General features: G+C 43.7%; 1 protein-coding gene across 5 annotated transcripts; it reads right to left on the bottom strand.

The window, feature by feature from the left end:
* Positions 1 to 2275: 2275 nt before the first annotated feature.
* Positions 2276 to 7211, bottom strand: SRSF5 (serine and arginine rich splicing factor 5). Of its 5 annotated transcripts, XM_058567217.1 has the most exons (9): positions 7093 to 7211; positions 6295 to 6347; positions 6050 to 6194; positions 5651 to 5721; positions 5417 to 5515; positions 5045 to 5114; positions 3745 to 3818; positions 3179 to 3289; positions 2276 to 3084 (listed from the first exon to the last, which is right to left on the bottom strand). In XM_058567217.1, exons 3-9 carry the CDS (start codon positions 6173 to 6175, stop codon positions 2817 to 2819), a joined length of 819 nt encoding a protein of 272 aa, XP_058423200.1. In that variant the 5' UTR covers positions 6176 to 6194; positions 6295 to 6347; positions 7093 to 7211; the 3' UTR covers positions 2276 to 2816. The 5 variants fall into 5 exon arrangements, with proteins under 5 accessions (XP_058423200.1, XP_058423198.1, XP_058423202.1 ...); XM_058567215.1 differs by lacking the exon at positions 6295 to 6347; XM_058567219.1 differs by lacking the exon at positions 6295 to 6347 and having other exon boundaries at positions 2276 to 3081.
* Positions 7212 to 14703: the final 7492 nt, after the last annotated feature.

The following is a 14703-nucleotide window of genomic DNA, read 5'->3' as shown; positions in this document are numbered from 1 at the left end:
TAGTGGTTAAGTGCACGCGCTGTGCTGCTGGCGGCCCGGATTCGGATCCCGGGAGCGCACCGACGCACCGCTTCTCCGGCCATGCTGAGGCCGCGTCCCACATACAGCAACTAGAAGGATGTGCAGCTATGACATACAACTATCTACTGGGGCTCTGGGGGGGGGAGGGGGAGATAAATAAATAAAATTTAAAAAAAAAAAAAGAATTCTTTTAAAGTTCAAACTTTCTCCAGTGAAATTTAAACATTTTACATATTACTCATATGCAAACAAGCATTAGGTGAAAGATTAACAAGCAACCAATATTAACACCTGTAAACAGCTGACCATGCCCACTTACTCGTGGTTTTCATATCATTTAATACGATTAGGTACAACTGAAACCAAGACAAGTTAATTTTAGGGCATCACTCTGGCAAATGTCCAGGACTCCCAATAGCAGAACAAGTTTAAGAATCAACGATTTGGGTCACTAACACCCTATTAAAAATGCAGAGTTGCGAAAAGGTCTGCCACCTATCATTTCTATGTATTATACCCATATTTATGTAACCGTTTAAACTCTTTTCTCTATCTATCCAGCAGATGTACTTAGTTAAGTACAACAAAGTAACATAAAAACAGGCTTATCTAGCTTTTTAAGGAAGGTAGGGCTGTACTCGATATTACCCTCAAACTTTTCCTTACGTAACTAGATGAAAGGAATATACAGAACACAAAAGTTGCACTATGTTCTGCAAAGGCTGGTCCTCAAACTTTCTTTAGGCTTACACCCCATCCTCCTCACAAGACTTTCCGGGTCCTCGATTTGGGAATTTAGGCTAACTTGGTTCAAATCCACCCTCAGCCACCTCTGCCATTTGTTCAAAGAAAGCGTCTTATTTTATTGCCTCACTGTATAACAAATATCTGTAATATTAAAGTCGTAAGCCACTGATATTTACCTCAAGTGGAAAGAGACGAAGGAAAAAAAAAAAGTCAACTGGTAAAATATACACTATTCCACCCTGAGTTACCTTATTCAAAAGCCTAAGGGAAAACAAATTGCCTCTCCATTTGATAACAACTGAGGGCTGACTTGTACAGCCTCCACAGATGTACTACAAAGAAAAAACCCAGGTTCCACCATTTTACAATAAGCCAGTGCCCTCCATCCACGTAAATTAACAAGTATACCACACAAGCCCTCCCTAGAATCAGCCTCACATTCAAAGGATCAGCTTCACAATTTTATAGCCTAAGTTCCAGTCTTGGATACAGGGGAAAGTGGCCTTCATGCAAATATACCAAAAACCTTTCAAACCTACCCCGAAATGGAGATTCCCACTACCCAATCCCCGCACTTTGCGGAAGCCAAAGTCAATCTTTCTAGTGCTTCTAATTCAGCTTTCCCCAAAATACCTGCAAAGCTAGGGCAGATGAGTCCGTGCTGAAAAGTTATGGTTTTGGGGTTGTGGAAGTAGGAGGCTCTTGCTGGGTTCTAAGACCAGTCCACCCTTTACTTGCTCTTCTCTTTGGCCCTGAACTCCCTCCTGTAAAATGGTGGCATTACATAAGTAGTTTTAGAAATTCAGTGAATATGCAGTCCAGGCACTTAAAACCATGGGTCTGGCTACTATGTGTTGTTCACTGTTACCAAATATTTATCGAGCCTAGCACTCAAACAGAGGACTAAGAAAAACCCAGTCTCCAAAATTCCTAGAAGAAACAATGGAGCTCATTACCTGCAGGTAGAGGGCTCTAACATTTAATAAAGATGGATGAAAACCTTAACCAGTTTTTACTATTAAATTGTTCTCCCCTTAACATACTGCCACATCTATGTCTCAGGACTAAAGGAAAAAGCATATCAAAGCCCTTTAAAGCATTGGTGTACACGGATTTAAAAAAAAAGCTTTCTGTGTTTACCTCTGACCATCGAAATTATATTACAATCTGCAAGATGGGCATGAAACATTAACGTTTACAGTTTGCCTCCCAAACTGTCCTTCCCCTGACTACAAGAGAAAGAGCATGGGAAAATCACATACAAAGAAAACTGTCATCAACTGTTAGCTGTCCTTGTTTTGAAGAGTTCACTGACTTCTCCGCCCATCTACTGACCAGCCTGGAAAGGTCAGAAGTACTATTTAAATTCTTAAAGAAAGAAAGAAAAAAAAAAACCCAACCATCCAAACAACTCCAAGTCTCTACAAGGGATTTTAAATGTGTTGAATGTAGAAGGGGAGGGAGAGAGGAGTAAATAGGATACTTCCTTCAGACAAACAGACAAAAGCAGTTTTGTAATCTTTTATTATCAATAACAAACAGCTGCTTTTACGTCTTGGCTAGGCAGCTGTTAAAGCCTGGGTGGGAGGACACCCTTAACCCTAACAAGGAAAACTCAAATTAAGCCTTTATGTACAAGCAAATTTAGAGCTCTTTTAAGTGTCCAAAGCTATTAATTAGTTTAATTGAGGCATTAAACTAATTCTGAATTAACATATTTGAATAACCAGGAACTAAAATGTTCAAATTTTTTCTAGTACAAAAAATTAAATTTGCTTTAGTTATAAAAGAGCTCTGTCAATATACACAAACTATATACTTCAGACATCCACAAAAATGTGAGCAGAAGGCTTATCAAAAGACATTTAATACAATTAGTTTTCAACAACCCCTTGGTGGTCCACATCTACAAAGATATCCAGCCCAACCCAACCCCCCTCCAAACCCCACCCCCACAGAAAAGCACATACTTACCAGAATTTTTAGCAAGTATGGTTTGGGAATTTGTTTTTTTTTTAAAAAGGCCCCCAGGGCAAGTTATTTACAGTTTAATTGCCACTGTCAACTGATCTGGACCTGGACCGGGACCGAGATCTGGACCTCTGGCGATCCACAGATGCTGGCGACTTAGATCTACTTGAAGAACCACGTTTCTGGCTCTTCTCAGGCACAGGAGACCTACTAACAGAACGGGACTTGCTCCGGCTCCGGCTCCTGCTCCTGGACCGACTGTAAGACTTGCGACTCCGGGAACGGGATCGGCTACGAGACCTAGAGGAACTCCTGCTCCGGGAACGAGACCTGCTTCGTGACCTACTAGGAATGAAAAACAAAAAACAAAAAAACGTTAAGTGGCAAGCCCTACGAATCCATTAAATAAAACTTGGACTTGAAAACATTCAAGAGATACCTGTGCCTTTTGCTGCCTTCAATTAATTTGATTTTTCTCCCATTTATTTCCTTTCCAGAAAGTTTTTCAATAGCATTCTTTAAGTCACCGTAAGAGGCAAACTCAACCACCCTACAACAGATAAAAGCCATATGTAAAGTTACACACATTTTATAGTACCAGAAACTACAGTCTAGACTAAACACCTTTTCTCTGTTCCTTTTGCTACCACTGTATTAAGAGTCTTATCTCTTGATGGATAACACAGCATTAGAGTAAGGTTTCTCAACCTGCAAACCACTGACATTTTAAGCCAGATATTTCTCTGCTGTGGGGGGGCTGTCCTGTGCATTGTAGGATGCTCAGCAGCATCCCTGGCTTCTACCCACAAGATGCCAGTGGCACCCTCAACCAGTTAAGACAACCAAAAACGTCTCCAGACATTGCCAATTGTTGCCTGGAGAGCAAACTCATCCCTGATTGAGACCCACTGCACTTGAGCCTGTCCAAATTTTAAGTACTCAGAAACATGCACAATAAAAATCCCGGGGTGTTTTGAAAGTCTCTTATTTTCAGTATATACTCACCCTTCATTTAATTTAGGTCGATGTGCATCAGCAAAGGTTACTTCCCCAGCTTGTCTCATGAAATCTTTGAGATCCTTAACACAAGACAATTGTGTTAAGGAGAGAAAAGGAAACGTGACATACAAACAACCACAAGGTATAAAAACAAGACTACTGAAAGAGAAGATGTTAGATAAAGTACAAACATGGCATTTACCACACTTGTATTCTATCAGAATTCAAAAATTATCTATGTCAGGGCACGAAAAAAATAGCATATTGCTTTTAAGCAAAATGCTAGAGGAAATTCAAATTTTAACATTAAAGTAGTATTAGTCTATACTGAGCTCAATACAAAAGGAAAAAAACAAAAAAAAAAGAAAAAAAAACAAAAACAAACAAAAAGGAACAGTACATATTTTTAAAGTAAAGACTAAAGTAGAAATTTTATATTTAAAAACAGAACATTTACAAGACATCAGTTATTTTGTGCCCCATATGTCATTAAAAAAGTTTACTTTACCTTTATTATTATATCCCTAGGCTAGTCAAGCAGCAAACCAATAATCGGTCGGAGAAACCTTCATGACATATGCCCGACTGGCTCTTCGCCACCCACTTGAAGGACACTACCCAATCGATGGAAGCCTTTAATCGCACAGCCCTCCCTATAAGCAGACTACTGGCGATGCAGACATGTTCTACTCTCGTGCAGTTACCAAGGACCACTTTACTGCGATCAGGATTCCAACGACCACCTAATTTCGTATCTTTCAACTCTTTTCGACCAGGACCTCTTATTCGGAAGCGTTACAGAAGACAGCTCTCAACTTAGGAATCAGATCACGTTATCAACGCTCTGGGATCGCTGCAACCTGGCACTTCAAGTAAGTGCACCGATTACGTCTAGACCGGCAAACACAGATCTAGAGGTGGCCAATTGATCACTGTAGGAGCTGACTGGCAAAGTCAACCAGGCCCAACCAAGAGTGACCAAGACAACGATTAGGATAACCCACAGGCACTCCTCGTCATAAGGCCAACGACACAGATAGGCTGGCAAATAAAGGGTTTAATATTTGGTTAAAATTGATTTTAAGAAACAAGAAAAAATATCCTCAAAACATTTACATTTGATCACTAATATTAAAATTTGAAATATCCCCCAGTTACGTTTAATTAAAATTTTAAAATTACAATTAAATCCATTAATTTAATTAAATTTAAAACTACTTTTAACAAAACATATTAATAAAAATTAGCTACCCATTAACTTTTAAAAAGCCACATTAAAATAACTCAAAACTGTATTTCAACAAACCTGCCAGCTGACTCTTGAAGATAAATTCTCAACTATAAGGCGATTTTCTGTTCTTACAGGTGGAGCATTTCTGAGGAAGAAAATGAGTACTCACAATGGAAGAAATGCAGTGAGGTGCACTTATTGTGTTCAACTGTGGGCAAGTTCAAGCAATCAGATATGACAAGTCATTCAAATGGCTTCCATCAACAGTTCCTACATTGTTTTTATATGAATCATTATACAGACTTTCAACAGTGGACTACCACAGGAATAACCAAACCGATTACACAGTAAATGCCAGAATCACCTATTACTAATGGTTCTTGAACATTAAATACATCTTCTGCAGCAATGATCATTCAAAGCAGCCATCCATGATCCACCACATACCGTCTATCATTTCGAGGCCTTCGACTACTAAAACGGTCAGAGTAGCGTCCTCTACCTCTTCCACCTCGAGATCGAGCCCTAGCATGTTCAATAGTAACCCTACAGGAAGGAATGAAAAATCTTCATTATCCACTAAGCTATATAAGTGATCTACTTAAGAAAACACCCCCGCTGACCCAGTCTGCTCTATTTCACAGCGCTAACTAGTTATAAAACTAAAAATAAGACTCTCACCTTTCACTGCAAAGTTCTTTTCCATCAAGTTCATACACAGCATCATCCGCGTCCCTGGGATCCTCAAATTCCTAAATAGAAGCATGAAAAAAACACAATGCGTTAACATGGCTATAAAAGTGTATTCTACAACATAATAAGAGAGCTAAAGACATGTGACACAATGGGAGCATCTCTTAATGACAGTGCCATATAGATAAGCCTGATGGAGAAGAGACCAGCAGCGGTTTCCCTCCAGCCAGCAGTGAAGTTCTTTCATCCCCTTGGAAACTTCACCACCTTAAGGATTCACAACGTTTTCTAAAGCTACTCCACCTGGACCCAGTAAGATCCAAAACACTGCTTATCAAAATCTTAACCTATTCCACAATAGATAATCCGGCCAATCTGAACACTTACCACAAAACCAAAGCCTCTTTTCAGATCAATGTCTCTTATCCGTCCATACCCCTTGAAGAATCGTTCCACGTCCTTCTCCCTGGCCGCTGGATTTAGCCTCCCGATGAACACCCGACAGCCACTCATGACGTCCGGCTAGGAGGTCCTGTTCGAAAATAATTCAATTGAGATAATACCAGTGAACATCCGAGGAATCCCTGGTCAAGGGGGTCAAAGACATAAACAGCATAAAATAAAATGTTTACCCGGTGATGTTACAAACAAGATTGCCAAGAGCGCCTCTTATTAGGCCAGGTCCCTTGCAGACAAAATTAAAACTCGGCTCCCAACACGATCCTTCCCTGGGCCCAGACCGCAGCAACCGCAACGCCCACTGCCGCCTCCGGAACTGCGCAGCCGCACACTCTCCCCGGCTCTTCTGGCCCCCTCCCATCTGCCGCAGTTAGGAAAGGCCGAGAAGTGCGGGCGGAGCCGGCCCCGCCCTCCGCCAGGCCAGCCCAATGGCGACGGGCCGCGCGCGCGTCGCCGCCTCCCGGGAGCGTCACAGCGGGGGAAAGCCGGAATCTCGCGACGCCACGGCCGCGCCTGCGCAGACGGCAGCGGGCGGACGCCGGGCAGCCACAAAATGGCGGCGGCGTAGCCAGCGGTGGGGAGAGCCGCGCGTACCGAGCTCCCTTCTCCCTCCCCCTCCCCCGACTCCACGGTTCCGGAGTCCGTGTGCCCACCCGCGGAAAGCCCTAGCCACACCCCGAGCAAAGATCTCGGCCCGCCACTCGGGGGGGTTCGGACAGTGATGAGGTAGAGAGGCAGGGAGGGGCATCCAACCCCTCGGTGTGAAAATGACCATAACCACGACCGCCCTTCCACCTTAGCTTCCCCTCAAACAAGACCCCAAGGGAGACGTGCCCCAGCGCCCACCTCGAGTAAACTGCGCTCATTGGACGCCGTCCTCCGCAAAGAGAGCAGCCCCGGCCACTCGCCATCCGAGCGGCCATGAAGAAGCCTCGATCCGAGAAGCCTTGCCCTCAAAGTGAACCACTCACCTACCGGACAGGATCTTTGGCAGCAGAGACCCAGAGAGGTCCGTAGTCTGCGACGGAGCCGTCTGCCTCCCCGCAGACCAGGACCCAACTCGTCTACGTCTCCCCACAACTGACGCACTTAGCTGCTCGGGCGTTCCACAAAATGGAGGGCGCGCCCCTGCGTCACTTCCGGAACCGCCCCTGGACCTCCCCCCCGGAGCCGGGGACAAAGTTCCCGCGGGGCCCGGGACTCTGGACGGTGACCGCCGAGCCACCCTCACCGCGAGGGGCGGGGCCGGGGGCGGGGCGTGGGCGCGGCCACCAGGTGGCCGGCGCTGAGGGTACAGCTGTTGAAGACGTTCGCCTCTCCTAGGCCGTGAGGTTGGCTTCGTCGTTCTGTCTCGCACAAAATCACCCTAAGACAGATGACACCCCTTTTCCATCTAAATTTTTTTCGAGATACTCCGAGGTGTACTGGTAAAAGAAACTCAGGCTTTGCAAAAATATCTGGCCGTCTCTGACCCCTTGCTGCTTGCAATTTAAGGTTGCGCTTTGGAGGGCGCTCCTTGATGCTCAAGTGACTATTTTAGCCCTACCACGGACGTGTGGTTTAGTTATGGTAAGAAGACTAAGGGACCGCAGTATTTTTTAAATGGAAGGTTTTTGCGTGGTGAAATATTGAAATTGGAACTGCAGCTGGAAGGCCATCTTAAACTGAGGCCAGGACGCAGATTTCTGCATTTCCGCTACTCTAGGACTGCGCTGGCTGGAGGAAGTTTCAAGCTACTTTTAAGTTCAAGTGGTGTTTGGTTAACCCTCCCTGTTCGGGTTTCTGTAACACGTGGAAGTCTACCATTCTCCAGAAACTCTGTGTTTTCAAAGTGGGTATGAAACATAGTCCTCCCCCTCCTTACCTCCGCGTTTTCCCAGTAATGCTGGCAGGCTTAGAAATTTAGGCATAAAGAGACCGATAGTGAAAAGGTGACTTTTCTTGAGTGTTTTTAGGTGGAACCCAAGGCATTCCATTTTTGAGAGGTGCCGGGAATCTAGGGTTGCTGCTTGCCACTGGAGTTACACGGTGATAAAGTAGTTCTACAAAGAGCAGGACTTCCGGACCTTACTCTTATCTGGGGCCGGTAGGAACTCTGGACTAGAACTTGGATGGTTTGTATGGCTGAGCTCGTCCATTCATACATTTTAATGATTAAAAAGTGCTTCAGCGTGTACACAGCACGCTGTGTACTTGTGAACTTTAGCTCCTTATGGTGAGGGAATGAAAGATGGATTTAAAAGAAAATATGTATTAGCTAAATTAAAAGAAAACACTTATCTTTAGCTGCCAGCCTGATCAACATTGGCAATTTATAATACACATATTGTCCCAAGCACCAGTACTTATTTAATTACATTTGTTAGCTTTTTGCATAATTAAAAAAATAGGTCTTCCAGTTAGTTTCTACATTTTGCGTCGACTATGAAGCAACTGCTTGTGGTTACACTCACTAAATGTTATTTTTGCTGCAATAAGAGAAAGTAATCTGGAAAAGGTTTTCTGGGCGTGAGAAACAAGAATGAGGGTGCTGTATGCCATGGAAAAAGCTGCTGTCTTCAGCCCGTGGTGGTGTGGTTTTCTTCAGGACTAATTTTTTTATAAAGCTTTTCCTCTTGATTTATTTACTGTTAAGTCTGTCATTTCCACAAAGGTAATTTTTCATTAGTAGTTCCTTGACTTAGTCTGTGTTTTAAACCACTTGTCTTCTGCAATGTTTGTTTTTTCTATGACAACTGCCTAGTAAATCTCCCTTCCGGATTCTTACCAATTTCTCCAATAAACACAAAGTCATCTTCCATGAGCAGAATTACTCTCCCTCCTGTGTGATCCTACATATTCTGTGTATAATTCCTTCATCACTCACTTGTAATATACATGTGTTATTCATGTTTTTGTTTCCCAGAAATGCCTAGCAGAAAAGACTCAATATTTGTAGACCTGGATTTGCATTAGCATTTGGGGGGGTGGGTTGTACTGTTCCTATATTAATGTTTCAACAAAATGGCTTGGCATCCTTTTCCTAAGACATCTGAATAGCAAATCTTTAGTAAAGGAAAAATGCAGAGAAATCACGGATTAAAATAAACACAAAGTTGATTGGCCATGTCTGTTGGGGACTCTCGGCATAACTGTGGGATGTTTCATTCATCACGTTCCTAATTTCATCTAACTCAGGGGTCAGCAAATTACAGCCTGTGGACTTAATCCAGCCTGCCACCTGTTTTTGTAGGGCCTGAGGATGGTTTCACGTTTTTAATAGGTGCGGGAGGGGAATCAAAAGAAGAGTAATATTTCACGGCGTATGAAAATCATATGAAATTCAAAGCTCAGTATCCATTAAGTTTTTTTGGAACACAGCCACTCCTGATCATTTACTTATTGTCTACCTCGGTTGTCCTGCTACAAAAGCGGGGCTGAATAGTTATGATAGGGACCGTGTGGACCACAATACCTAAACTATCTACCATCTGGCCATTTTCATGACCCCTGAGCTGATTCCTAAACTTTAAACTGCTCTGGGAATGCTCCACCCAACTCCCTTTGTCAGATAATAAAATCAAAGAAGAAGACAAGGATTTGATCTTGATTTTTAAATAGTTTATTTTATTCCAATTATAATAAGAAATATATGCTCGTTATTCCAAAAATGTTCAACAGGAACAATAATTGAAAGAGGAGAACACTCATGATCCATCTCACCAAATCAACCTCTGATTATATTTTGCTGTATTTCGTTCTCATGTTTTTACCCCTGAGAGTTTAATATATGTTTTCCAATTCAAAAGTAATACATCATCATTTTAAAAAATATAGATATGAGAATTTAAAAGGCCATCCTTATCCCTAACCCTGGAGGATAACTATTTGGCTTTTTATATTTCCCTTTAGTGTTTTCCTGTAAGCACAATTGCATTTTCAAAATATGAATCATCCTCATTTATAGAATTTGGCATTATGAGGGTTTTTTATTCATAAAACTTAATCATGGGTATTTTTCCATGTTTCTTTGTTTTAATGTATTTATGATCAAAAGTGTATATCCAGATTTATATTTATTTTTCCACTTAACATGACACAACTACATGCCTGGGGACAATATTCATTCTTACCAGCAATTTTGTTTTTCTGAAACAGTCCGAAATATCACCAGATGCTTAAAAATTCATATCCGAAACTCCCAACACTAAGAAAAAGTGTTGCTCCCTCGCTTCTAGCTAATAACTCTAAAGATTTTTTTGAAAGAGTACCCTTAAGGAATCACTCTTGAAAATTGATGGTTTTTAAAAATGTTCGGTTTTTGTTCAGATTCACCCCTACATACCTCTCTGACTTCTCTCTATTCCAACATCCTGGTGTTTTGTTGTTGTCCTTTAGTCGTGCACAGTAATTAAAGTGCCTGTGGACCCACTTCTTTAATTTGAGTGCCTGGATCAGTTTTTCTCAACACAGCTGTGCTCTGAAATCACCCGGAAGTGTCTGTAACATTCTGCTGCTGGGTCCCTGCTGGCAGACATTCTGATTTCACTGGTGTGGGGTGGAGCCCTATTTGTTAGTAAGGGCTGCAGGTGATTCTAATACTCAGCTGGGAGGATCAGAGGCGTGTTGACCTGGATCTAGGAACTCACTGTTCTGTCCTCCATGAACTCCATCTGTCATCTGGCTCCATCTTCCCTCCCCCAAGGACTCACATCTCACTCAGGTTATGGCTGGAGCCCGGACTGGGACAGTCATGGGGAAGCAGGTTTGGGACACAAACCATTCTAACATCAAGAGAAACTTAAATTCAGGGCGCCTAAGCACATCGTCCCTACCCTCCCCCTTTATACTGACAGCTGCTGTTTCCTGAGCTGTGTTAAGGACATTACACACACTATCTCAGTCAATCCTCATGCCAGCCCTTCCATGTAGGTGTTATTATAACATTTTTTAAATGAGGAAATTTAGGCTTAGAGAATCTAACGATCTGGTCTGCCCAGAACATCCACTTTCTGATTTTCCGATCAATGCCCTTTCACAAAGCTGCAGCATGACCTTCCCGTGATACCTGTCTGTGCACTAGAGTGGCCAGCGAAATCCCAGAAGTGGGAAGCACTTCTACTGAATTTGCAGAGTCCTGACCACCAAGGCCTGGGAAGGTTGGAGTGAAATAGAGCTTAGAAGAGGGGGTCGGCCCCGTGGCTTAGCGGTTAAGTGCGCGCGCTCTGCCACTGGAGGCCCAGGTTCGGATCCCGGGTGCGCACCGTCGGACCACTTGTCCGGCCATGCTGAGGCAGCGTCCCACATACAGCAACTAGTAGGATGTGCAACCATGACATACAACTATCTACTGGAGCTTTGGGGAGAAAAAGGGGGGAAAAAAAAGGAGGAGGATTGGCAATAGATGTTAGCTCAGGGCCGGTCTTCCTCAGCAGAAAAAGAAGAGGATTATCATGGATGTTAGCTCAGGGCTGATCTCCTCACGAAAAAAACAACAAAAGAACTTAGATTAGGCAGAGGATCTCTGATGCGGCCTGAACTGAGGGAGAAACAGTATCTGTAGAGAGAAGCAGCAAAGAAGCTCATCGTAAGGGCTCCTGAGAATATTTTCATAGGCAGGGATAGAAGGTAATATCAATTCAGAATTTGTTGCCAAAACTTAGAAATTCTTTATAGGTCCGCAACATAGCACTTATTTATGTCAGGTTGTGCTATGAATTCATACTCAGCTTAAATTCTAGCTTTAGCTGCTGTTTCTGTCCCACTTTTACGTCTACTCTCTATTATCCTCTAACTCAAAGAATCATTTGGGCACTATTTCAAATGCGGATTCCCAGTGCCATTTTAGCAGAGAGCCTGAGTCAGGAATCGGAGGCTCAGGAATCTGAGTATTTAACTGGAACCTAATCAGGTGGGTCCCAACTATAGTTGGCAACCTCTAATCAGCCCTGTATTGTTAGGTTCATTATCTCAGCAGCCATTCTGTGCTTTCAGCTCTTCTCAAGCGACAATGACATACCATGGTGTGTTAGTTTCCTTGGGCTGTCATCACAAAGTATCAAAAACTGGGTGGGTTAAAACAACAGGAATTTATTGTGTCGCTCATCTGGAGACTAGAAGTCCTAAATCAAGGTGTCAGCAGACCACGCTCCCTCCGACAGCCCTAGACGAGGATCCCTTCCTTTCCTCCTAGTTTCTGGCGTTTTTTGTCTGAAGTCCTTGATGTTCCTGGCTTGTAGGTGCATCACTGCAGTCTTCACGTCATCTTCATTCTGCACGTGTCTGTCATTGAATTTGTGTCCAAATTTCCCCTTTTTTAATAAGGACGCCAATCATAGTGAATTACCCAGCAAAGCTGCTCCCAGATTCCTAACCCTCAGAAACTATGGAAGATAATATGCATTTGTTGTTTTAGACTTAAATGTGGGGGTAATTTGTCACACAGCAGTAGGTAACTAACACAGATGGTGAGGCAGAAACAACAGTTGTGCATTAAGTCAATCATGGGATTGATGGGGAGTGGTAAAGGGAGGGGACAAATGGGAGAATATTAAGGAGGCAAATTGTGACAACCTAGTGGTTGATTTGACATGGTGGGTAAGGGAGATAAAAGAATTGGATTTCACTTCTAGGCTGTAGCATGGGTGTAATAGAGGACACAGGAGGAAGGGTAATGCCCATGAGTTTACTTAGGTTCACCAGTTGGAAGTACCTGGGACGTCCTGGGAGGAGGTCCCATCAGGCAGTAGGAACCGAAGTTTTGAAGCATAGGAGACAGGTATGAGTCAGAGCAGTTTTCAAGATCCAGTTGAAAGGAATCCCCATAAATGTGACAGTTGAGACCAGAAAAATAGATGAAGTCACCCAGGTTTTTGTTGAGGCAAAGATGTGGAGGGAGTATTCTGTGAACAGATTAAGAATGTGTTTGTCCTGAAAGGAGCCTTCCAGTGACCGGTGGAGAAAGGGCCGTGAGCCCAGAAGATCCCAAACATGAACACTATGGGGACAAGAGTTCGGGGAGACCAGTTCACCAAAGGCTTACAATCTGGGCTAGGATCAAGTGTTTCAGGGACATGATTAACTTAGAATTCAGACAGGACCCTGGCACAGTCGGCGTGTGTCTACTCCTCACTTGGTGCATTCGCACATGTCAATGTGGCTCACACGCTCTGGATTGGTCCATCAGAAACACGTTCTTGCTTTATTGCATTTAACACTTGATTGTAAATAGATACTCCTTCTGGTTGTCGTTAGAAGGCATGTTAAGTCTATTTTTAGTGTTTTGTTCAGTAAGTCATTGGCCAACCTCGACATGGCCTGGAATCTGTGCTGTTGTCCCCACAGCTCAAAAGTATCTCGCCTTTCTCTAAATTCCCGTCACATTTCATGGCTTGTACATCTCCTCTGTTGTCACAGGCTGCCTTGGAGTATTATTATTTATGGGCAGATTATAAATTCTTTGATGTCAGAGACCCTGTTTTATAAATCTTTGCATCCCTCTCAGCGAGAAGCACGATTCCCTGTGCCCGTTGCAGGCAGCCGCACACACCAGCTTGTACATCACTTGGGCTGTACATCACCTGGGACATCACTTGGGCTGGCTGCTGAGTGCCCACTCCTTGGTCTTGGAGAACGGCACGGCCTGTCTTCATGGTCAACTCTCTCAGCAGCTCTGTTGCTGCTGCCTGAGCCTACTCCGTTACTAATTTGCTCATCATGGATCAATGAGATTCTCTCTACCCCAGGAATTTGGAGTTTTGAACTGAAAGACCCATCACTGAGGTGTCTTAATGGCAGCAGGCCAGGAGGATGTCAGCTTCCCAGTCTGTGGCTGAAGTACCCAGAGCTGCCTTCAGCCAGTGCTGGCACCTCCTGAAACTGGTTCACACCTCCTGGATCTCACGGGATTCCTCTAGCACCTTCCACCAGTTTCCTCTTTTTGCCTAAGCCATCTCAAGCTGGCTTCTGTAACTTGAGCACAAAATAGCTTAACACACAACATTATCCAGTGCAAGCAACAAAAGATGGGTTTATCATTAAGGACTCAGAAGTATCTCATGAAATCCAAGGGCAAGAATGTGCCCAGCCTGAGGGGGAGTCAGGAAACAAGGAACCAGGAACTGTCAAGAACTCAGGAATGTACAGTCTCCCTCCTCTCTATTTTTTTTGTTTGTTTGTTTATTTCATTTGCTCTCTCCCTGGAGCCTGGGTTTCCCTGCCTCTCAGGTCCATATGGCAGAAGATGGCCACACCGTGTTATCCAGTTTTTATATCTCCTCCATCCAAAAGCAGATCCCAGAATGAGAGTGGAACTTCTTAGTCCCAAATCTGATTAGCCCAGTTTGGGCAAGGTGTCTATCCTGGTCCAACCCGAAGCCGTGAGTCACACAGTACAAACACGGCAGTCAGAGAGCCAACCTCCTAGACAAGGATGAAGTTAAAGAGGGTCATTGTAACCTAGGCTGACACCCCGAATGCTGAACAAACGAGCAGCTCAACTTCAAAATGGCCCAGTCTGCCCTAGATCCAACTTACAACCACCCTTCACCCTTCCACCAGAGCAGGCCTAACCTGCTTATCTGTCTTCCTGCGCTAGGCTCTGC

This window comes from Diceros bicornis, chromosome 24 (assembly GCF_020826845.1).
Source record: "Diceros bicornis minor isolate mBicDic1 chromosome 24, mDicBic1.mat.cur, whole genome shotgun sequence".
NCBI lineage: Eukaryota > Metazoa > Chordata > Mammalia > Perissodactyla > Rhinocerotidae > Diceros > Diceros bicornis.
Note: the sequence above shows the minus strand (reverse complement) of the source record. Positions and strands in the feature narration are given on the sequence as shown.